The following is a 22693-nucleotide window of genomic DNA, read 5'->3' on the forward strand; positions in this document are numbered from 1 at the left end:
CCTCATGGCGGGGCCACGGGCGCGCCTCCGGGAGGCCTCGCGAGTCGGGCGGTTCCGGCGCCCGCGCTGATCCGCGGGGGAGGGGCGGGGAACGGCTGTGCGCGGGCGCGTCTGCCCTCAGTGAGGCGGGGCGGTGGCGGACGCCCCCGGGCAGGGGCGGGAGTGGCGGAGGGGACGGTGGTGAGCTGTGAAAGGGGCGGTGAGCGCTGCTTCGGGTTCTAGGTGAGGCTTGGCCTCCCCAGCAGAGACGGGGGGAAGCGGCGGCGGTGGCGGCGGCCCTCGGGCCGGCTGGTGAGGCGATGGCGGCACCGGCCTCGGGGGCTGGGGCAGCCTCCGGCGGCGCTGGCTGTAGTGGCGGCGGCGGTGCGGGCGCCGGCTCGGGCTCTGGATCCGCGGGCACCGGGGGCCGGCTTCCCAGCCGGGTGCTGGAGTTGGTGTTCTCCTACCTGGAGCTGTCCGAGCTGCGGAGCTGCGCCCTGGTGTGCAAGCACTGGTACCGCTGCCTGCACGGCGATGAGAACAGCGAGGTGTGGCGGAGCCTGTGCGCCCGAAGCCTGGCAGAGGAGGCTTTGCGCACTGACATCCTCTGCAACCTGCCCAGCTACAAGGCCAAGGTGAGGGAGCTCAGGGCCACGCCGCTACCCCCAGCCCCGCTCTCAGTGCTTCTCATCTCAGCTTGAGTCAGGCGCCTCGCTTCACCATCCCGCCTTCCCAGTGCACCAGTCAGTACCTTACCTCACCTTCCCCTCCATAAACATCTCTTTGGATTGAAGTTCTGCTCCTTAACCCACTCTACTTCCGTGATACTTTTTAAAGGACCAGATGGTATCGTTTCCATCACTCATTCTACTTTTCATAGTCTTTCCCTTTAAAGACAGACCACCCTATTGTTGTTCCTTCAATACTCGCATCTTTTTTTTTTTTCTTGGTGCCCTCCAAATAGGCTTTATTAGATCTTCCTGCGTTCGTACTTAGGTTTTCACGCTCACATTCACCTAACCTTTCCCAAAATCTGATTTATAATCATTTTTTTCTTTATTTTCACCCGGGTTCTCTAATTCTTTCTGCTGTTTCAGGCTTATAAGAGAGTGTGGTCCTGGGCATTCTGCTGCCTCTCTCAGGATATCAATCGGCATCGCTTAACCATCAAAATACTGCCTTGTCCCACTATTATTGGCTACTTCCTTGCCAACTTCTTCCTAGTTCCATCTTGATGGTGTGTCTCTTTAGTTCTATTTGCCATAGAATTCCGGTTTTGTTGCATTCCCCCCTCCTCCCTTAGCGTATTGTGCATATTCCTGCCTTCTTCATATGCAAATAAAAAATGTCAAGTAACAGGTATGGTTGGGCTGAGAGGACACTGGCGCTCTGAGTTTGAGTAATGGAGAATTTGATCTAGGTTGGGAGGTCAGGGAAGGTCTTCTTTCAAGAAATAATGATAAACCGAGACTTGAAGGATAAGGATATGTAAGCCAAGGAGTGAGAAGAGCCTGCTAGGGGAGAACCTGCTGAGTATGAGGTACAAAAATACATCAGTGTGGCTGGAGTATAGAGAGCAAAAGTGAGACAGGTTTGAGATAAGATGGAAGAGGTAGACTGGGGCTAAACTATAGGGAAGTCATTTTGAACTGTAAGCAAGAGGGGGTTAGGGGTGTGGGGATTGATATGATTAGTTTGCATTTTTTAAGAGGTTATTTCTAACCTCAGTATGGAGCACAGGTTGGAGGGAACCTTAGAAATATGGGTAGGTCAATTAGGAAGTAGGTAGTGGAGCAGATGAAGAGAAATTAAGGAGAGATTTAGGAAGTAAAATCTACAGGATTTAGCGGTAGATGTGAATTAGGGGTGAGGAAGAGGGAGGTGCTAAGGATGACTCCTAGATATCTAGCTTACATAATATAGGGATCACCTGGGCTAGATTTACAGGACTAAGAATGAGTTCAGTTTGGGTAGAATAGAATTGATTGTATTTGAGATACCCAATAGATTTCAGATAGGCACGGGTTACAGTTTGGAGCTTAGAGGAAAGACTAAATAAAAAAAAAAAAGTTTAATTTGATTGGATTAAAATAGTGGGCAATATGATTGTAATGGTAAGCTGAAACGAGCTATATCATGGAGGTCCTTGAAATACAGCTTTGAGTCTATATAGTTTGGGCTTTGTTATACATTTGGAAACCACAGATGTTTGAATGGAGGAGTAACAAAATAAGAGCTGTGCTTTAGGAAAACTTGGCTATAAGATGAATTGGAGAGGACAGGGCTTAGTGCCTATACCAGAGGTACTTAAGTATATAGAACAAATGTATGAACAAGTGTAGAGAGGAGAGAAGGGGATGGTTGGGAGAGCTATTGCAGAGAACAAATCCACATAAGTGGACAGCTAATTGGCTGAGTGAGATGAGGAAGAAGGAAAAGTCAGATAGGATTTCCAGGGAGCCTGGTAACTGAAAGAAGGATGGGAACAGGCTTGGGATAATTAATATAAAACTGGAAAGTATTTGGAGCTGTCAGTCTATTTAGGATTTGTCTTTTTTCAAAGTTCCTATTTTCCATGTCACCTAATAGCATCAATTATTCCAGTCATACTTAGCATCTAACTATAATTCTTAAAGTTTCAGACTTAGATCCTAAAGTAGGTCTTAAAGCTGTTAGCCATAATGTACAGTCCATGTGGTGCATGAGACTGGGACAGGAACTATATATTATTTTTATTTATTTGTGTATTTTTCCATTTCTGAATTTTTGGTATCCATCTCTAAAAGATAAGGACACCTAACATATAGCACAATATCATTACATCTCTAAAGTATAAAGAAACTAACAGTAATTCCTTAATATAAAAAATGCAGTGTTCAGTTTTCCAGTTGTCTCATAAATGTTATTTATTTTTAATTTTCAGTTTATTTAATCAAGATCTATATAATGTTCCAATGGCAAACAGTTGACATGTCTCTTAAGGCTATAAATTCACCCTCCATCTCCCCACCTCTCATCCCTGCAACTTATTTGTTGAAGAAATCAGGTCATGCCCTGGCTGGTATGATAAGGGGTTAGAGCAGGGGTGGGCAAACTTTTTGACTTAAGGGCCACAATGGGTTCTTAAACTGGACCGGAGGGCCGGAACAAAAGCATGGATGGAGTGTTTGTGTGAACTAATATAAATTCAAAGTAAAGGAGCAGAGGAGAGAGCAAGAGAACCGGATAGAACAGCCGGATCCGGCCCGCGGGCCGTAGTTTGCCCATGGCTGGGTTAGAGCGTCGGCCCTTGGACCTAAGGGTCTCGTGTTCGATTCCTGGTCTAGGTCATGTACCTGGGTTGCGGGTTTAGTCTGACCCCGCGGGCTCATGCAGGAGGCAACCAATTGATGTGTCTGATGTGTCTCTCTTCATGTTTCTCTCTCTCTCTCTCTCTCTCTCTCCCCGCCCCCCCCCTCGCCCTCTCTCCCTCCCCATCCCTCCCTCCTTTCACTCTCCCTAAAAAAAAAAAAAAAAAAAAAATCAATGGAAAAATATCCTCGGGTGAGGATGAACAAAAAAATACAAACAGTGTTGTCAAGCCCTGGCCAGTGTGGCTCACTTGGTTGAGTGTTGTCCCTTGAACCAAGAGGTCGCCGGTTGAATTCCTGGTTAGGGCACATGCCGGGGTTTCAGCCTCCATCCCCAGTAGGGTGTATGCAGCAGACAGCCAATTGATGTTTCTTTCTCTGCATATCCCTTCCTCTCTGTCTAAAATCAATGAAAACATTTTTAAAAAATCAGGTAATTTACCATGTAGTTTCCCTTGGTCTGAATTTTGCGTATTTTATTCCCATGGTGTTGCTTAACATGCTCTTCTTTTCTCTATTTCCTAGAGGTTTGATCAGTTTAGGTTAGATTAAACTTTTTGCAAAGTAGTTTTTACTAGAATCAAGTGGTTGGGGTGTGTTCAGAATTGTGTTGTATGATGCAGACTATGGTGGGTAGGAGAGAGAGCAAGAGAAAAGTTAGGGAGATTGGGTGATTCCAGTTAAGAATAGCTTCATGAAGGTGGTAAGATTGGGGCTGATCTTAGAGGATATGTGGGAGGAGGAAAGCAGGTATGATATTACAGACAAGGAAAATTAACACAAAATTAGAAAGGAAAATAGGAGGAACCAGATCTGGAGGACTTTGAAAGCCAGACAGACGAATTTATAGTTGATATGGTGGTCAATATGGAACTATCAAAGGTTACTGAACTGGAATGTGATGTAATAAAGATGCTATTTTAGAAAGACAGGTCTGGCCCTGGCCAGTTTTTCTCAGTGGTTAGAACATCGGCCCATGTACTGAAGAGTCGAAGGATCTATCCCAGTCAAGGGTATGGACCTTGGTTCCTTGGCTGTGGGCTCATTCCTGGGCTCCAACCAGTATGGGGATGGCAACCAACCACATCGATGTTTCTCTCTCTGTCTCTCCCCCTCCCTTCCAGTCTTTCTAAAAATCAATGGAAAAGAAAGTATCCTCAGGTGAGGATTCACAAAATAAGTAAATAAATAAATAAAAACTAGCTTCCCTTTCCTATGAAAAAAGAAAAGTCTGGAGGTAAAGGGTTAAGAACTGAGGCTGGAGAGATTGGGAGGGGTAGAATGGTCACCAAAAATGTTACAATGAAGGATCAGTCCTGGGTAGTAGGAAAATGTCATATAATTTTGAGAAAGAGGTTGTCAACAGTTGTCAGTGTGACGAAGAGAATAAGGATAGAGAAAGTGAAATGGGTATTTACAAGAATTAGGGATAGGCATAGTTGCATATTAATGAAATGTTTTCTAATGAAGAGTTAATTGTCTTTATAGTAATCTCGTGAGTTATTTGGGCAATACTTAATATTTTGGGGATGCTTTACTCCTTCTTTAATCTTGTTTTGATATTTCAGGTTTTTAAACGTTGGTTATAAATAGGAACAGGTAGAAAAAAATATAGGAATACTTCAGTTTTACAGCCTCTATGGAAACATGGGATATCTGAAATAAGCAGGATAGTTCGTTTTTTATTAAATCTCTGCTCTGGAATATAACAGTAAAACCTGAAGTACTGGCTGCTAATAGTAAATGAACAGTAGATGAGGGGCCTGGATATCTGACTTCTCTTTGAGGCCCTTTCTCTAATTAGTTATTTACTTTTAACTGATTTATTTAAATATTTTATTTATTTTTTAAAATCCTCACCTGATGATACACCTCCACTGATTTGAGAGAGAGAGAGAGAGAGAGAAGAGAAAAACATCGATCAGTTGCCTCCCGAACCCACCCCAACTGGAGATTGAACCCACAGTCTTGGTATGTGCCCCAACTGGGAATTAAACCTGTGACCCTTTGGGTTGACACTTTAAGCAACTGAGCCACACCAGCCAGGACATCTAGCTATTGACTTTTATGTGAGTTGGACTAGGTGACTTTTAAGGCCCTTCCTAATGCTGAAATTCTGTGATTCTGGAGCTGATTTCTCAGGTTAACTAAAGCAATAGGTCCCAGCCTTTGGCTGCTTTTGGGTAGTTTGAACAAAGTAGATTTAAAAAAAAAAAAAAAGCCAAAAGCGGACACATATGTAATACCTTAATCAATAAAGAAAATAAAAATAAATAAATAAAATAAAAGGGGGTGGGGAAGCCAAATTATTAAAACATGAGAAATTGTTATTATTTATACAGAGTAGCAATTTTTATGCTATCTTTATTTTGGAAGCTTAAAAAAACTGGTAATTACTGAAGGTTAACTAACCTTTCCTATCAGTGGAAGCTGTTCTGAATAGCTATCTCTTTGTAAGTTCTAGTGGTTGAATTTAGATGCTATCTAGGGGGATTATTTGATTTGGTAAAATGAGAGTGGTGCTGTCTCAGTGTATGAGTAATACCTAGCCAGGAGGCTGGGGATCTAATATCGTTTGTGGTTATTAAAATTTTTCATAAACTTTAGAGCTGCTATGACTAAGTTCTCTCTTTTACTTAAAATATTCTTTTTTTTTTTTAATATATTTTATTGGTTTTTTACAGAGGAAGGGAGAGGGATAGAGAGCTAGAAACACCGATGAGAGAGAAACATCGATCAGCTGCCTCCTGCACACCCCCTACCAGGGATGTGCCCGCAACCACGGCACATGCCCTTGACCGGAATCGAACCCGGGACCCCTCAGTTCGCAGGCTGACGCTCTATCCACTGAGCCAAACAAGCCAGGGCTAAAATATTCTTTTTAATTGACAGGATTGCCGACATAAAAACTATGCATCTCTTAATTTTTTTATATAAAAATAATTGAATATAAACTAGAGTAGAGAAAATAGTTTAATGAACCTCCCTATACCTATCACCAAGCTTTGCCAATGATTAATTCATAGATAATCTAGTTTCGTGTTTACCCTACCCACTCCTATTCCAACACTGGATATTTCAAAGCAGTTCCCAGATATCAGTATGTTATGCATAAACATTTCAGTATCATGTCTAAAATATATGGATTCTTGTATATAACATCTTTTGATATTTTAAGAAGTCTATTTGGAGAAATATCACGGGTTAGAAATTTGGTCAGAAATGAAACAGTTGGTGGTTATTTTAAATGTTATGTTAGTGGCCCATCCTGAAACTAGCAATTTTTTGAAATGTTTATTATATTACTTAAAAATATGTAATTTATTATCTAAAAACACATAGCCTGAGGTTTGGGTACTTTTAATTTTTATTTATTCCTCACCCGAGGACATGCATTGCTTTTAGAGAGAGAAGGAGGGAGGGAGGAGGGGATAGAGAGAAAAAGAGAAACATTGATGTGAGACAGAACATCTATCAGTTGCCTTCCATACATGCCTCGACCAGGGATTGAATCCGTAACCTAGGTCTGTGCTCAAACTGGGACTCGAACCCGCAACCTTTCTGTGTACAGAATGACACTCCAACCAACTGAGCCACATCAGCTAGGGCTGGGTACCTTTTATTATTTAAGAAAAATCAAACTTCTGCCGAAACCGGTTTGGCTCAGTGGATAGAGCGTCAGCCTGCGGACTGAAGGGTTCTGGGTTCGATTCCGGTCAAGGGCATGTACCTTGGTTGCGGGCACGTCCCCAGTGGGGGGTGTGCAGGAGGCAGCTGATCGATGTTTCTCTCTCATCAATGTTTCTAACTCTCTATCCCTCTCCCTTCCTCTCTGTAAAAAAATCAATAAAATATATTAAAAAAAAAAAAAAGAAAGAAAAATCAAACTTCTATTTTTTTGGTCTGTTTTTTTCATCTTTTCAGATACGTGCTTTCCAACATGCCTTCAGCACTAATGACTGCTCCAGGAATGTCTACATTAAGAAGAATGGCTTTACTTTACATCGAAACCCCATTGCTCAGAGCACTGATGGTGCAAGGACCAAGATTGGTTTCAGTGAGGGCCGCCATGCATGGGAAGTGTGGTGGGAGGGCCCTCTGGGCACTGTGGCAGTGATTGGAATTGCCACAAAACGGGCCCCTATGCAGTGCCAAGGTTATGTGGCACTGCTGGGCAGTGATGACCAGAGCTGGGGCTGGAATCTGGTGGACAATAATCTACTACATAATGGAGAAGTCAATGGCAGTTTTCCACAATGCAATAATGCACCAAAATATCAGGTGAGAAACTAGGTATTTTCTTAGATGTGGGCCTTTGTCAAATCATGCCTTAATTTGTTTTAAATTTGCAAAATTTTATATAGTGGCTTTGTATGTCCTTTTTGGTAATTTTTTATTAAATAGTGTGACTGGCCTTTTTTTTTTTTCTATTCTAATAAGTTTTTAGTATCTCAATATTTGTTTCCTAATACATATTCAACCTTGAAGCAGTTCATCTTTGCTCTAAATCAGGCATTGGCAAACTTTTTCTGTACAGGGCCAGATAGTAAATATTTTAAGCTTTGTGGTCTGTATGGTCTCTATCACAACTATTCAACTCTGTTTTTATAGCACAAGAGCAGCCATAAATAATATGTAAATGAATGAGCATAGCTGTGTTTCAATAAAATCTTATTTATAGGCTGTAGGCTAGGTTTGACTCAGGGGCCATAGTTTGCCAACTTGTGCTCTAGATTGTCATTTTTCCTTTATGGCATCTCCAAATCTGCTTTTTCTAGACATCTCACCCCCATGAATGCACCTGTGTGCATGCACACACATATCCTCTGCTACTTAGTAATCTGTGGATTCAAAGCCTCTGGATGTGTCAGTAATTTCTATAAAGACTGGCAAGCTCAGGCAAACTTTTACATTTTAAAATTCTTTTCATCTTAGCCTTATATCATATTTATGTTAGTTTAGGGTCAAAATTATAGTTTCTATTTGTAAAAGCTATATGATTCCCATAGGTCTAAAACATAGTAATCTGATAAGAAATTATAAATTTTAAGGAATTATAGATTGCATATTTCAGGAAAACATGTGGCTTGAAAGCTCTAGCCTCAGTAATAACCTCAAGTCAGGGATACTAAAGTAGAAGAACTAAAAAATATATTTAGTTTCCTGAGGTAGAAAACCCTAGAAGGATTTTCTTTCATAGAATTCTTCACTGTGCTTTCAGGCTTTAAGGAGAAGAGTGTCTGGACTTTGGCGATAAAATCCTGTGACCAGCCTTGTGGTGATTTTGTAGTGAAAAACTTTTGGTCTTTGTTTTTCAAAGAACATACTCTGTATGATTTCAATTTTTTAAAATTTATTGAGACTTGTTTTAGTCCCAGAATATGATCTATCTTGATGAGTATTGCATGTGTGCTCGAAGAGAACATATATTCTGTTGTTGTATGGAATATTCCACAAAGGACATTTCCGTCAAGTTGATTGACAGTGTTCAATCTTCTATATCCTTACTGATTTTTCCTTCTACCAGTTCTATTATTTATTGAGAGTAGTATTGAAATTTCCACTATACTTGCTAGTTTTTTTTTTTTTTTTCAGTTCTGTCAGTTTTTGCTTCTTGTGTTTTGGAACTCTCTTCTTAGGTGCACATACATACATACATACTTATCATTGTTATATCTCCCAGTTTGATTAACTATTATCATTATAAAATGACCTTCTTTGACTCTAGTAATATCCCTTGTCTTTTTTTTTTTACTTTTAGAGAAAGGAAGGGAGAAGCTTAGAGAGATAGAAATATCTATGAGAGAGACACATGGATCGGCTGCCTCTTGCACGGCTCCTACTGGGGATTGAGCCCAAAACCCAGGCACATGCCCTAACTGGGAATCGAACCAGGGACCTTGTGGTTCATAGGTCGACGCTCAACCACTGAGCCACACCAGGCAGGCAATATTGCTTGTCTTTAAGTCTATTTTTCTATTTTCTCTGATATTAATGTAGCCACTCTACTTTCTTACACTTACTAAAGCTTACTTTCTTGTGCAAGGTGCCTCTTTTCCCCCATCCCTTTACTTTCTTTTATTTAAAATTTATCTTTATTGTTGAAAGTATTATAGATGTCCTCTCCCCCCATTGACCTCCCCACCTCGACTCCACTTCCTTCCCCTCCCCAGGCCTTCCCTGCACTATTGTCTATCCATGGACAATGCATATATGCAGGTAAGTTCATTGCTTAATCTCTTCCCACTCCCCACCCCCCCCACCCCCCCGCCAACCTTTTCCAAAATAGGTCAGTCTGTTGCATGCTTCAGTGTCCCTGGATCTTTTTTGTTCCTCAGTTTATTTTGTTTATTAGATTCCACATATAAGTGAGATCATGTGATACTTGTCTTTCTTTGACTAGCTTTTTTCACTTAGCATAGTACTCTCCTGGTCCCTCCATGCTGTCTCAAAGGGTAAGAGATCCTTTTTTTATAGCTGCATAGTATTGCATAGTGTAATCAGGGGTCCTCAAACTTTTTAAACGGGGCCAGTTCACTGTCCCTCAGACCGTTGGAGGGCCGGACTATAGTTTAAAAAAAAAACTATGAACAAATTCCTATGCGCACTGCGGGCCCGGGACGAGTCAGCTGCTAAGTAGGACAGGCAGCGGTACCCGGCGGGCCGGATAAATGTCCTCGGCGGGCCGCATGTGGCCCGCGGGCCGTAGTTTGAGGACCTCTGGAAATGTACCACAGCTTTTTAATCCCTTTATCTACTAATGGGCACTTGGGCTGTTTCCAGATGTTAGCTATTGTAAATAATGCTGCTATGAACATAGGGGTGCATATATTCTTTCTGATTGGTGTTTCGGGCTTCTTAGGATATATTCCTAGAAGTGGCATCACTGGGTCAAATGGCAGTTCCATTATTAATTTTTTTGAGGAAACTCCACACTGTTTGCCATAATGGTTGTACCATTCTGCATTCTCACTAGTGGTGTACCGGGACTCCTTTTTCTCGACATCCTTGCCAGCACTTGTTTGTTGATTTATTGATAGTAGCCATTCTGGCAGGTATGAGGTAGTACCTCATTGTCATTTTAATTTGCTACTCTGATAATTAGTGACGTTGAGCATTTTTTCATATGTCTCTTGGCCATTTGTATGTCCTCTTTGGAGAAGTGTCTGTTCAGGTCTTCTGCCCATTTAAAATACATGTGTATATATTTTATTGATTTCAGAGAGGGGGAGAGAGAGAGAGAGAGAGAGAGAGAGAGAGGGGGAGAGAGAGAGAGAGAGAGAGAGAGAGAGAGAGAGAGAGAGAAAGATCAATGATGAGAGAGAATCATTGATTGGCTGCCTCCTGCACACCCCAGGCATGCAACTCAGGCATGTGCCCTGACTGGGAATCAAACCGTGACCTCCTGGTTCATAAGTTGACACCCAACCATTGAGCCACCCTGGCTGGGCCCATTTTTTAATTGGGTTGTTTGTCTTCCTTTTGTTCAGTTGTATGAATACTTTGGAAATTAATCCCTTATCAGATGTATCATTGCCAAATATGTTCTCCCATACAGTGGGTTCCCTTTTCAATTTGATGATGGTTCTTTTGCTGTACAGAAGCTTTTTATCTTGATGTAGTCCCATTTGTTTATTTTTTCCTTTGTTTCTCTTGCCCTTGGTGATGTATCAGTAAAAATTCTGCTACATGAGATGTCTAATATTTTGCTGCCTATGCTTTCTTCTGAGATTTTTATGGTTTCATGAGTTATATTTAAATCTTTTATCCATTTTAAGTTTATTCTTTTTTTAAAAAAATATATTTTATTAATTTTTTACAGAGAGAAAGGGAGAAGAATAGAGAGTTAGAAACATCGATGAGAGAGAAACATCGATCAGCTGCCTCCTGCACACACACCCCACTGGGTATGTGCCCGCAACCAAGGTACATGCCCTTGACCAGAATCGAACCTGGGACCCTTGAGTCCGCAGGCCAACGCTCTATCCACTGAGCCAAACCGGTTAGGTCTAAGTTTATTCTTGTGTATGGTGTAAGTTGGTGGTCTAGATTCATCATTTTGTGTGTATCTGTCCAATTATTCCAACACCATTATTGAAGGGACTGCCTTGACTTCATTGTATATTCTTGTTACCTGACAAATTATTTGCCTTCATTTCACTTAGTTCCTTTTCTGGTAATTCCTTGTTTTCTTTCATGTCAGGGTTGTTTCTTTGTCTCCTTATTTTTGCTGACCCTTTGTATTTTTTTCCATGTATTAGATCAAACTGTTATGGGTCCCAGTGGGTTGGTCTTATGTAGTTATTGTTTTGTGGGACCTAGTGATTCAGTCTCTTAGATTTCCTGAGCTGGGTGCTCTAGGAATGTCCCTTGTGTGAGTTATTTGAATTCTGTTGTAATTGGGTCTTGAATGTTGTCCTGTTCGTGAATGGAATCTCCTCTCAGGCTGGCTGACTGTGAGGTTCACCCCCAACCACATCGTATGAGCTCTAGTGGAGGTGCTGAAAGAACAGAACAAAACACAACAAAATAGCCCAAACCAATTTCTCAGTCGTTAGAGCATTGGCCTGCAGAATAAAGGATCTCAGGTTCAATTCTGGTCAAGGGCATGTACAGGTTTGATCCCCGGCCCCAGTAGGGCACGTGCGGGAGAAACCAGTTGTATCTCTCACATCTATATTTCTCTCTCTGTCTCTCACCTTCCCTTCCATTCTCTCTCAAAAATCAATGGAAAAAAATACCCTTGAGTGAGGATTAACAACAGCAAAAAACACAACAAACAAAATAGAAACATCACAAGACCCCTACAAAAACAAAAGGAACCACAAAAGAAGAAAGAATTAGGTAAAAGAGAGCAAGAATGATAGAAGAAAACCAAGAAAAAAATATAAGGGGAAGAAAAAGGAATATGAAAGGGCAGAGATAAAATAAAGAAAATCAGAGTAAAGAATAGGGGAAGGATAATGGTATAAAAGAGAAAAGGAAGAAAAATATTTGAAAAGGAAAATAGAGGAGAGAGCAGATAGACCAAAAAATAAGAAAAGGAAAAAAGATGAGAAAGCAGGAGGAAAGGAAAAAAAAAAAAAAAGGGAAGAGAAAAATTAAACATATGAAAGAGAAAATAGAGACTAAAATAATAACAAATAAATAAAGCAGAAAGAAAGATTAAAAAAAAAAAGGAAAAAAGAAAGTGAAGTGGCATTCATCAGCAGAGATTAGTGCCTCCTGGGAGCTCCCTTTGGATTCTGCTTTTCTGATGATTGCAGCTCACTGTGTTGTCTGCGGATTCTGGGCTTCCTGGGAGGTACTTAGGTGCTAACCACTGTCAGAAACTCCCATATGGCTGCCAGTCAGCTCTGTGCTGGGGGAGGTCTCAGTATAGGAACAATTACCCCTGCAGGCACCCCTGTCTGGGAGAAAGGTCCCATCCACACACACTTTTTGCTCTGATGCCAGACAATCCAGTTGCAACCTATATGCTTCTAGATCTCCGTGAGCTGTTGCCCTAGCGCTGGAACTCAGAGAGCGGACTGTACGTTTGTGCACCTGCCCTTTAAGAGGAACTGCCGGGACTTGGGCAGCCTCTGTATCACTCTGGCACAATCCCAGCTGGTTTGTACAGCCCGAAGTTACGGGGACTTCTCTTCCCAGCTCTGGAACCCTGGGCTGGAGTCTGGTGTGGGGCTGGGATCCTTGCTCCTCACAGGAGGCCTCTGCAGCTGAGATATCCCTCCCATTTGAAAAAAAATGCCACATGTGGGTGTGGGACCAGTCCATTTTGCCCCACCGCCCCTCCTATCAGTCTCTGTGTTCTTTCTTCTTTATGTCTCTAGTTGTAGGACTTCCATTCAGTCAGCTTTCAGGTGGTTCTGAATGATGGTGGTTTTTTATTTTAGTTGTAATTTTGATGTGGTTGTGGGAAGTGGCGAGTACTGCCCTTTACCTATGCCACCATCTTGGTTCTTCCCCTATTGACTGCTCCCCCCAACCCCCAAATAGGAGTTACACTTTCCTGTTTTCATATCCACCAAGGCTTTCTTGTTCTAGCAGGCAGTTAACTTGTCTTGACTCAAACTGTAAACTGTCTCCCTCATAGTGTGCAGCAGCTAATGGCTTTGTTCAATTTTATTTTTTTTACTTCTCATTGCTACTTTTTTAGCCTAGTTCCTTAGAGGTTTCCTCTGTATCTGTGTAATAAGAGCGGTCACACAAGAATTGGGCAGGGTTTATTCTCAGATTGTGGGGCTCATCCTCTTAGTGGTTCTGTTGCTTCTAGAGCTCCCACTCTAAGGTTCCAGTTACTCTATCATCTCCAAGTTTTGCCCTCTGACACCTGAAGCTAGTAAGACTTCTGCTTTCTGCTCCCTTTGCTGTGTGCATGCTATCTGCTCAGTCAAAGGTGAAGCAAAGTTGCAAATTTCACCAGGAGTAAAATAGGGATAACATCTAGGATTGATATGCAAATAAAGCACACAACAAATACCCAACAAAATATTAACTTTTCATTTATATTTTTTTGTTATTGTTCATGTTTTATTGGTAGTAATGGTGATGATAATTAGGATGTGTTTAGGTCCATTAAGTGGGGTGATGGGCAAAGAGAGGAAAAAAGCAGATGTTAGTAGTTATTTGTAATAAGAAATACAACAAAGAGAAGTATTAACAGCAGGAATTATCATAATTGGGAAGTATTAAATTGCTATTTTTTATTACAAATGTTAGGACTTTCTGCCTCCAAGTATATAGGGGCAACAACTTTTAATAGATGCAAATTATAAAGAGAAAAACATCCTCATTTCTTTGCTTATTTTTCTAAATAGGAAAATAACTGAATATATTATGCTTCCAGTTTAGTTTAACAATTAGTGCTGTCGTTTTTATAATAAGTGTTTTAGATCAGTGCCCACAAAATGACTATTAAAAAGCCTATTCTGATCTTTGGAAACTATAGTCAGATTTGGCTATTCATGACTACATAAGTTCCACATTGTATATAGAACTGCTTTAACTTTAAAGGCTATATAAGTATTTTATAGTATAGTAGAGGCCCAGTGCACGGATTCGTACACTGGTGGGGTGCCTTGGCATGGCCTGCGCCCTCTCGCAATCCAGGACCGCCTCAGGGAATGTTGGACTGCTGGTTTCAGCCGAGGGACCCCACTGGTGCACGAACCCATATGCATATAAGATCTTTGGTTAATCTCTTCCCGCCCTCCTGGCTCCCCCCTTTCCTCTGAGATTCATCAGTCTGTTCCATGTTTCCATGCCTGTGTGTTGAGTGTCTGCCCCCTGGTGGTCAGTGCACGTCATAGCTACCGGTCAAACTGTCGCTTAGGCTTTTATATATATAGCTATGTACTTTTTATTGTAGTAAAATATATGCAACGATATTATAATTTTAACCATTTGTAAGTGTATATAATTCAGTGGCATCAAATATATTCACAGTGTTGTATAGCCATCCATTATCTATATCCAAAACTTTATCATCTCCAACATAAACTCTGTGCTCATTAAAAAATAACTCCCCATTTTGTGCCTCTCACCCCCCAGCCTCTGGTAACCTCTGTTCTACTTTCTGACTATGAATATGAACATTCTAGGTGCCTGTTATAAGTGGAATCATACAATATTTGTCTTTTTGTGTCTGGTTTATTTCATTTAGCATAATGTTCAAGGTGCATCCATGTAGCATATATCAAAGGTGCATTTTTTATTTTTTTTAATAAGTGACTACTGGGAAGCAAACTCAGGTCTGTCTTTTATATATATATATATATATATATATATATATATATATATATAGTTTTATTATTGATTTGAGAGAGGGAGAGGCAGAAACATCAATGATGAGAGAGTATCATTGATCGACTGCCTCCTGCATGCCCCACACTGGTGATCAAGCCCACAACCCAGGCATGTGCCCTTGACCAGAATCAAACCTGGGACCCTTCAGTCCACAGGCCGACGCTCTATCCACTGAGTCAAACAAGCTAGGGCAAGGTGCATATTTTTTATGGATGAATAATACCCGTGTATGTGTGTGTGTATACCAGGGGTCCTCAAACTATGACCTGCGGGCCACATGTGGCCCGCCGAGGACATTTATCTGGCCCGCCAGGTGCCGCTGCCTGTCCTGCTTAGCAGCTGACTCGTCCTGGGCCCGCAGTGCGCATAGGAATTTGTTCATAGTTTTTTTTTTTTTAAACTATAGTCCGGCCCTCCAACGGTCTGAGGGACAGTGAACTGGCCCCCTGTTGAAAAAGTTTGAGGACCCCTGGTGTATACTATAGTAATTTGAAAAGATTACTTAATAGCCTTTTTTGGGTAAAATATGATACCAAGTTATAGATTTTAGTGATATCCTTCTTAAGAAAAGCCTGGAAACAAAAAGTAAATAAGATTAGAGGACTGTTCTAGGGGACATTTGAATTTTCAGTATTAAATGTATATTCCATGTAAGTCTTAACTGAAAACAAATCAAGCAGTTATGATGAAATTGATATATATTCTTCTAGATGTTTCTCCCTTACCAGAAATCTTCTCTTTTGGTTTTTCTAGGTAACATATCCTATCTAATAAAGAGGGAATATGCTAATTGACCCTCATGCCATCACAAAGATGATGGTGCCCACAGCCAATAAGGAGGGAATATGCTAATTGGCTGCCCCGCCCTCAAAGATGGCAGCGCCCACAGCCAATAATGAGGGAATATGCTGATTGACTGTCACACCCTCAAAAAAGGTGGCGCCTATGGCCAATAAAGAGGGAATATGCTAATTGACTGCCCTGCCCTCAAGATGGTGGCGCTCACAGCCAATAAGGAGGGAATATGCTAATTGACTGCCCCGCCCTCAAAGATGGCGGCACCCACAGCCACAAGATGGTGGTGCCCAGTCCCCTCAGCCCTGCTGGGGCGGCGCCTGCTTGCCTCCTGAGTCCCTCAGCCCCCCAGCTGCCCAGGGCCAGCCCAAGGCGCAGACAAGCCTCAGATGGCAGCTGCCTAGCCGCCCAGGACCGCCCAAGGCTCAGGTAACCAGGGCCGGCCGAGGCTTGCGCTGCCGGCACTGGCAGCAGTAGAGGTGTGATGGTGCATTGCCTTCCCCTGATCGCCGGGTTGCCCCCTGCCCCTGAGGGCTCGCAGACTGTGAGAGGGGGCAGGCTGGGCTGAGGGACCCCCCCCCCTCCACTGCATGAATTTTCATGCACTGGGCCTCTAGTTCTTAATATTTTCAGCCTGTTCATTTGTGTTATGTTTCTATTAGCTATGCACTTGGTGGTTTTTTTCTCTAATCTTCTTTTGATATCTGTTTGCAGATAGGAGAAAGAATTCGAGTCATCTTGGACATGGAAGATAAGACTTTAGCTTTTGAACGTGGATATGAGTTCCTGGGAGTTGCCTTTAGAGGACTTCCAAAGGCCTGCTTGTATCCAGCAGTTTCTGCTGTGTATGGCAACACAGAAGTGACTTTGGTATACCTTGGAAAACCTTTGGATGGATGACAGTGGCTTTCTTGGGATGAAAGAGTAGAGGAGATATCTGCTTGTGGAAAGTAAAATCATGAAGTGACAGTGTCATACATGCATGTCCAAGAAACATCCTGAAAAACACATGAAATTGTTAACTGTAGAAGCAACTCTACAGCAAAGATAATCTTAGTGTTTCCTCTTTCTACTGGGCCAGAAAAATCCTCAGGGTTGCAGTTGGTTGAGTGGGCAGTTGACATATGCATGTTGCAACAGAATTTGTCTCTAAGCGAGCAATGTGTTATTTCCAACTTTTAAGGTGAGATCTTAGAGATGCTGTAAAAGGGATAAGAAGGAAATAGCAAGATTTTAAAGTAGTGTGTTTTTGAAGAAAGATTGGTACTGTTTCACAACTGCCTGTTTTTTTTTCAGACCCTTTTCCCCCCAGCCAGCTTGACTATTAGAAAAGTATGAAACTGGTTGGGTTTTATTTAATATTTTTAATATATTGAGAAGCATGGTCTGCTTGGACTGCACTTCTCTAACAGTGAGATGTAAAATTGTGCAGCTATTTTAAAAGTTGTATATACAATATGTGTGTAAAAACAAACAGGACAAAGGGGTTGCTTTGTTCTAGTTCAATTTCTTAAAAACCACTACATGGTACAAAATTAAAATAACATTTAGGGACAATTAGGTAACTACAAAGAAGAGGATTTTAAGAGGAGGTGTGTTGTATTGGCTCATTTTGTGTTAGATTTGGTTTACAGCTTCCATAACTATTATAGTCCTTTTTTTTTAATGATCAAAATTATAAAAATATCTTAATATACTGGATAAAGATTGAGGGGAGGCAAATTTCTTTCTAATCATAAATATAATAATAATAATAATGTCCACCGTATAGTATCTGGGTTTGTTTTTTTTGGCCTTCTGAGAAAGTGTCTCATAAAAACACAGAATATTGCTATTTGCTCTTGTAGGCCTCAAATATGAAAGCTGTTAGTCACAGATCTTAGGAAAAGAATTGATTAATGGTCCTTTTATTTTGTAACTTTATACTGCTGTAGATATTATAATTTTTTAAAAATTTCATATTGTTTACAACATGCAACAATCTAAGCCTCAAACTCTTCATTGGGTTATCAAGAAAATGTTTACTCACCCATCTGGAACAGTGCCATCCTGAACCCAGGTTAAGAATGTTCTTAATCTTATAGATAATTGCCCCCATGGGACTTGAAATAAAACACCTTATGCTGAAAGCTTCAGGTTGGCAATATTTTGAAGGTTTCATTGTAGAAGAGCTTAACATTAATTCCTATTCAGAATTTTTGACTAATAACTGATTTCACTAATACTCTTTCGAATTAATAATCTAACATATATGATTTGATATTTTCTTTTGTTAGAAGAGAAACAAGCATCTTTCTGTATGAAAGTATATATTGTATGGTTTCAGATAAATCTTTGTGATAAGAATTGACTAAGGCAAGTGGAATCTTTGTACTTTTTTAGGTTATGGTTGTATGTATATTTTGTCTTAAGTCTAATAAAATTAGGGACAGCAAGCAGCTGGCTGGGGGTCTTGGGTTGCTGCTTGAGAGTTAAGATTATCAATATCCTATGAAGCAGGGGATTTCAGTCATGAACAAAGATTTATTTTTGTCACGTGTCAGGCTTACAAATATTTGTTGTGTGTTTGGTATGTTGCTTAAAGATCAAATCCGTTACAGATTCTTTTCCATATCCATGTCAAGAAGAAACCTGGAAACCATTTTCAATAGTACAAAGCAAAATTATTTTACATATATTAAAGAGTATAGCTGCTACAGAAATTGATTTTCCTTGCTGTGGAATGACTCGATTTGGTAAAGTGTTTAAAATTTAATTAAAGAAGGGAACTGGTCAGGATGAAAATTGAACTAGTTAGAAAATTTAAAAATCCTTTAAGTATTTGTTTCTTTTTCAGATTGTGATACAGCCAATTCCAAGAGCTTTTGCTGAAAGTTTTGTTTATAACTTCTGTTTTGACTTATTAGTAAACATTTATTTTGTAACAAAGTTTTGAAGGTGCTGAATGGAAAACAGGAACACGTGATTATTGCATATCAAACCTAGAATCAAATAATTGCCTAAATATTTAACAACAAACTATTCTTATCTCAAAGATTTAAATTCACTAATAATCCCATTTGCAAATTTTATAAAATGGAGATTCATATTTAGCACAAGAATTGGGGGAATGAAGAGCCTTCATTTATAACCTGGTAAATGAATTTGTTACTGGAGACCAATAGTAGCTGTACAGAATAGTAAAACAAACTACTACAATGTTCAAGGAAATGGAATCTCTTTTTCATTGGTGCTGAGCAGTTAAGTAGAAGACAGTTGCATGAATCATCTAAACTAGTAGTCTCAACCTCAGCTGTACTTTGGAATCATGTGTGTTTTGAAAATTTTGATACTTGGGTCTCATACCCTAAGATTTTGATGTTGGTCTGGGATATGACATTACCATAAGGATTAAAATAATTCTAGATGATTTTCAAATATGTTGCCAAGTTGGGTTCAAAATTAATGTTTTCTCATCTGCCAAAAATAAATAAAATCCTTGCTTCCTCTCTTCACTACCTTACACGAATATCGAGGGTAGAGAAAATAATGTCAAAGGGCTTGTATGATGGATAAAGGTGCTATTGAATAAGGCAAAGTAGTAGTTGTATTTTAACTGGAACTGAGCAGGAAAAATGTGTAACTGAATTTGCTTTGTTGACTTGAGAAACCAGGAGCATTCTCTAGCTCTTTAGTGAAGCATGCAGATGTGTAAGCAGACATTACTATTACTCTCATTCATACTATGGTATTCTGTCATACTTGAGATAGGCAGTTTTCATTATCTGCTTTTACATAGGAAAGAAGAAATATTAAGACTTAAAGTCTGTATTGGTGAATGGCTCATAATTAAAACATTTCATACAAAGAAATCTGTGGTTAGTATATATCATTTCACTGTTGCCATTTTTTTCATCATCTCACTTTTGAATGTTAAGCCATTTATTTCATCTCCTTCATTTTATTCATGTAAGTTTAGGTTTAGACTTGAGAAAGCACCTAATGCAAGTAGGTTTTGCCCAGTTGAATACTTAAAAGTCCTGGCTCAATAATTAGGCATCTTCTGTAATTCAAATATGGTTTTACCTGGGAAAGAGTTTAGAAAATAACAGAGCCCTAAACCATATAGTAGGTATTATAATTAACTTTTAATTTAAGTACCCCGATTGCTGTTTATATAGACAGCAATATTAATATTTTTTGATCATTTTAAAAAATGAACAGTTTGAAGAGATAGACACTTAAGGAGTTTTAAATTAACATTGAGAAGATTACACTCCAGAAATCAAGGCCACCACATTCAGAACCACTTAGAAGCCTTCTTTGAAGGACCAGTCCATACCCAACCCAAATACTATCCTCACAAAGCATTCCTCAGTTGCAATAGCTGAATGTAATCTCTTCTTCCTTGAAATTCCCCTATTTTTATATTTTATACTTAAGCTGTATTACTTTATACCTCTTATGAATTTATTTATATTTATTATTTGTTGGTGTCTTATCTCCCCTGAACATCTTAGGACAGGATCACTGATGGACTCTTTATGTCCACATCATCTCAGCCCAATAGGCAGGTGCTCGCATATTTGCTGAAGGAACATATAAAGAACTATGTAGGAAGACAAAAGTTATTCTGAAATTACAGTCTACAGTAACAAAAGATAGATGAGAAAGAAATTCTGTATCCTGTCCAAGTGAAACACAAAGGAAAATGATGCAATTCTGAGGCTAATAAGGAAGAAATAATGACTGTGAACATTTTAGCCATTTCCCTTTATTCTTAAATATTGGTAAACTGATTTTTAGTTCTTGGTGTAGATTTAATATTTGTTTAGAATTAAAATTCTGTATTTTAATTTTTGAAATTCTGTTATTTTGCTTTGGTTTCATAATAAAAAGTTAAAAAAAATTTAACCACCTGTGATTGCTTACATTTAAAACAAAGAACTTCTTTATACATTAGAAAGAAAAACGGGAACCTTAATAATCAAACCTAATGGAATTTACCTACAAATTCCATGGCGCTTAATACTGGAATCTGCGTTTCTCAAGTTTAGAGTGGAACGTAGATAGGGAGTAGTAATTCACTAGGATCCTGTTCACCTGTTGTCTCCACCCGCAGCTAACAGTTGTTTGACAATGTGGTAGTTTGCCAAGAGTAATAAGAGACTGACATGGCTGAACAAATGGCTCCTATGATCCAAAACCTTATGAGAGAATCAGTTGATCATGTTGCTCAAAGTTGCTTAATGTATTAATATGCTAAAATTTATGCAAAGGGTTTTAATTTTCTACAAGAAAAGTGTAAAATTTCGGTGTCTTTTTATTCAGGGATAGCTTTACCAGTCTGTTGTCCTATTTTCTTTTTTGGATCCTCCCCCGAACCGTTTGCTTTATATTTAATGTATTCATTAAAATATTGTTGAGAGCAATGTGTTCTCTTTATAGTTTGTTAATAGAAGCAGCCCCTCAGGATTTAAGATTTTTATTATTCAGCTTGTATGTTTTGGATTTCATATTGAGCGACACAAGAAATAAGAATCATTTAGGGAGTTTTCCTTAGATCATCCTGTTGATAGTCCTTACTTTCTGTTTCTTTTTAAACAAGAAGACACTTAAGAAAAAAGAGAAATCCTGCCTAACCTATGGTATGATACTTAGTAAGTAATATTGTATTTCTGCTCCCTCTCTTCCCCTACAAATAAAGTGGCGGATGACATTGAGTAATGATGATTTGAGGTTCCATCTCCCTTGAGAAAGTCTTTCTGAAATAATATTTTCAAATGCTGATTTCCACCCAGCTGGTGTGGCTCAGTGGTTTTTTTATTTTTAATTTATTTTTTTATACTTTTTTTTTTTTTAAATTTCAGAGAGGAAGGGAGAGAGAGAGTAACATCAATGATGAGAGATAATCATTGATTGGCTGCCTCCTGCATCCTGCCTACTGAGAATTGAGCCCACAACCCAGTTACATGCCCTTGACCAGAATTGAACTCTGGACCCTTCAGTCCGCAGGTCGATGTTCTAGCCACTGAGCAAAACCGGTTAGGGCTGTGGCTCAGTGGTGGTGCGTCAACCTATGAATCAGAAGGTCATGGTTTGATTCCTGGTCAGGGTACATGCCTGGGTTGAGGACTCATCCCCAGTGTGGTGGGGGTGCAGGAGGCAGCTAATCAATAATTGTCATTGATGTTTCTATCTCTCCCTTTCTCTCTGAAATCAGTAAATATATATATATATATATATATATATATATATATATATATATATTTTTTTTTTTTTAAATATATTTTATTGATTTTTTACAGAGAGGAAGGAAGAAGGATAGATAGTCAGAAACATCGATGAGAGAGAAACATCGATCAGCTGCCTCTTGCACACCTCCTACTGGGGATGTGCCCGCAACCAAGTTACATGCCCTTGACCGGAATCGAACCCGGGACCTTTCAGTCCGCAGGCTGACGCTCTATCCATTGAGCCAAACCGGTTTTGGCATAAAAATATATTTTTTTTAAATGCTGATTTCCAAAGTTAGAATAGAGGCCTATTGAAATGGGAATAGGCCCAATATTTTTTTATTTTAATGTAACTAACTTGCCACATTCCCCAACCAATGTTTTAAAGGTCTTTTATGCATCTGTGCCCCTTTATTGATCACCTTTATCTTTGAAGGAAAGAATGCTTGGACTGAGAGAAGTCAATGAGTCCTCTCCCTGCTTCACCAAGCCAAAGAGCAATACAATACATGACCAAATTTCCCAGGGCAGTGAAGAGCATGGATG

General features: G+C 39.9%; 1 protein-coding gene across 1 annotated transcript; it reads left to right on the plus strand.

Moving 5' to 3' along the window:
- Positions 1-82: 82 nt before the first annotated feature.
- FBXO45 (F-box protein 45) lies at positions 83-21335 on the plus strand. The gene is made up of 3 exons (XM_080657814.1): positions 83-614; positions 7254-7610; positions 16647-21335. The coding sequence occupies exons 1-3, from the start codon at positions 300-302 to the stop codon at positions 16830-16832; spliced, it is 858 nt and encodes a 285-aa protein (XP_080513940.1). The 5' UTR covers positions 83-299; the 3' UTR covers positions 16833-21335.
- Positions 21336-22693: the final 1358 nt, after the last annotated feature.

The sequence above is a fragment of the Plecotus auritus genome, assembly GCF_963455305.1.
Source record: "Plecotus auritus genome assembly, chromosome: 2".
Classification (NCBI taxonomy): Eukaryota; Metazoa; Chordata; class Mammalia; order Chiroptera; family Vespertilionidae; genus Plecotus; species Plecotus auritus.

What these genes read in the sequence shown, in the direction of transcription:
- FBXO45 (XM_080657814.1), top strand. Translation starts at nt 300, where the DNA reads ATGGCGGCACCGGCCTCGGGGGCTGGGGCAGCCTCCGGCGGCGCTGGC. An exon ending in TGCCCAGCTACAAGGCCAAG is followed by an intron (nt 615 to 7,253) that starts GTGAGGGAGCTC and finishes TCATCTTTTCAG; the next exon opens with ATACGTGCTTTCCAACATGC. An exon ending in ATAATGCACCAAAATATCAG is followed by an intron (nt 7,611 to 16,646) that starts GTGAGAAACTAG and finishes ATCTGTTTGCAG; the next exon opens with ATAGGAGAAAGAATTCGAGT.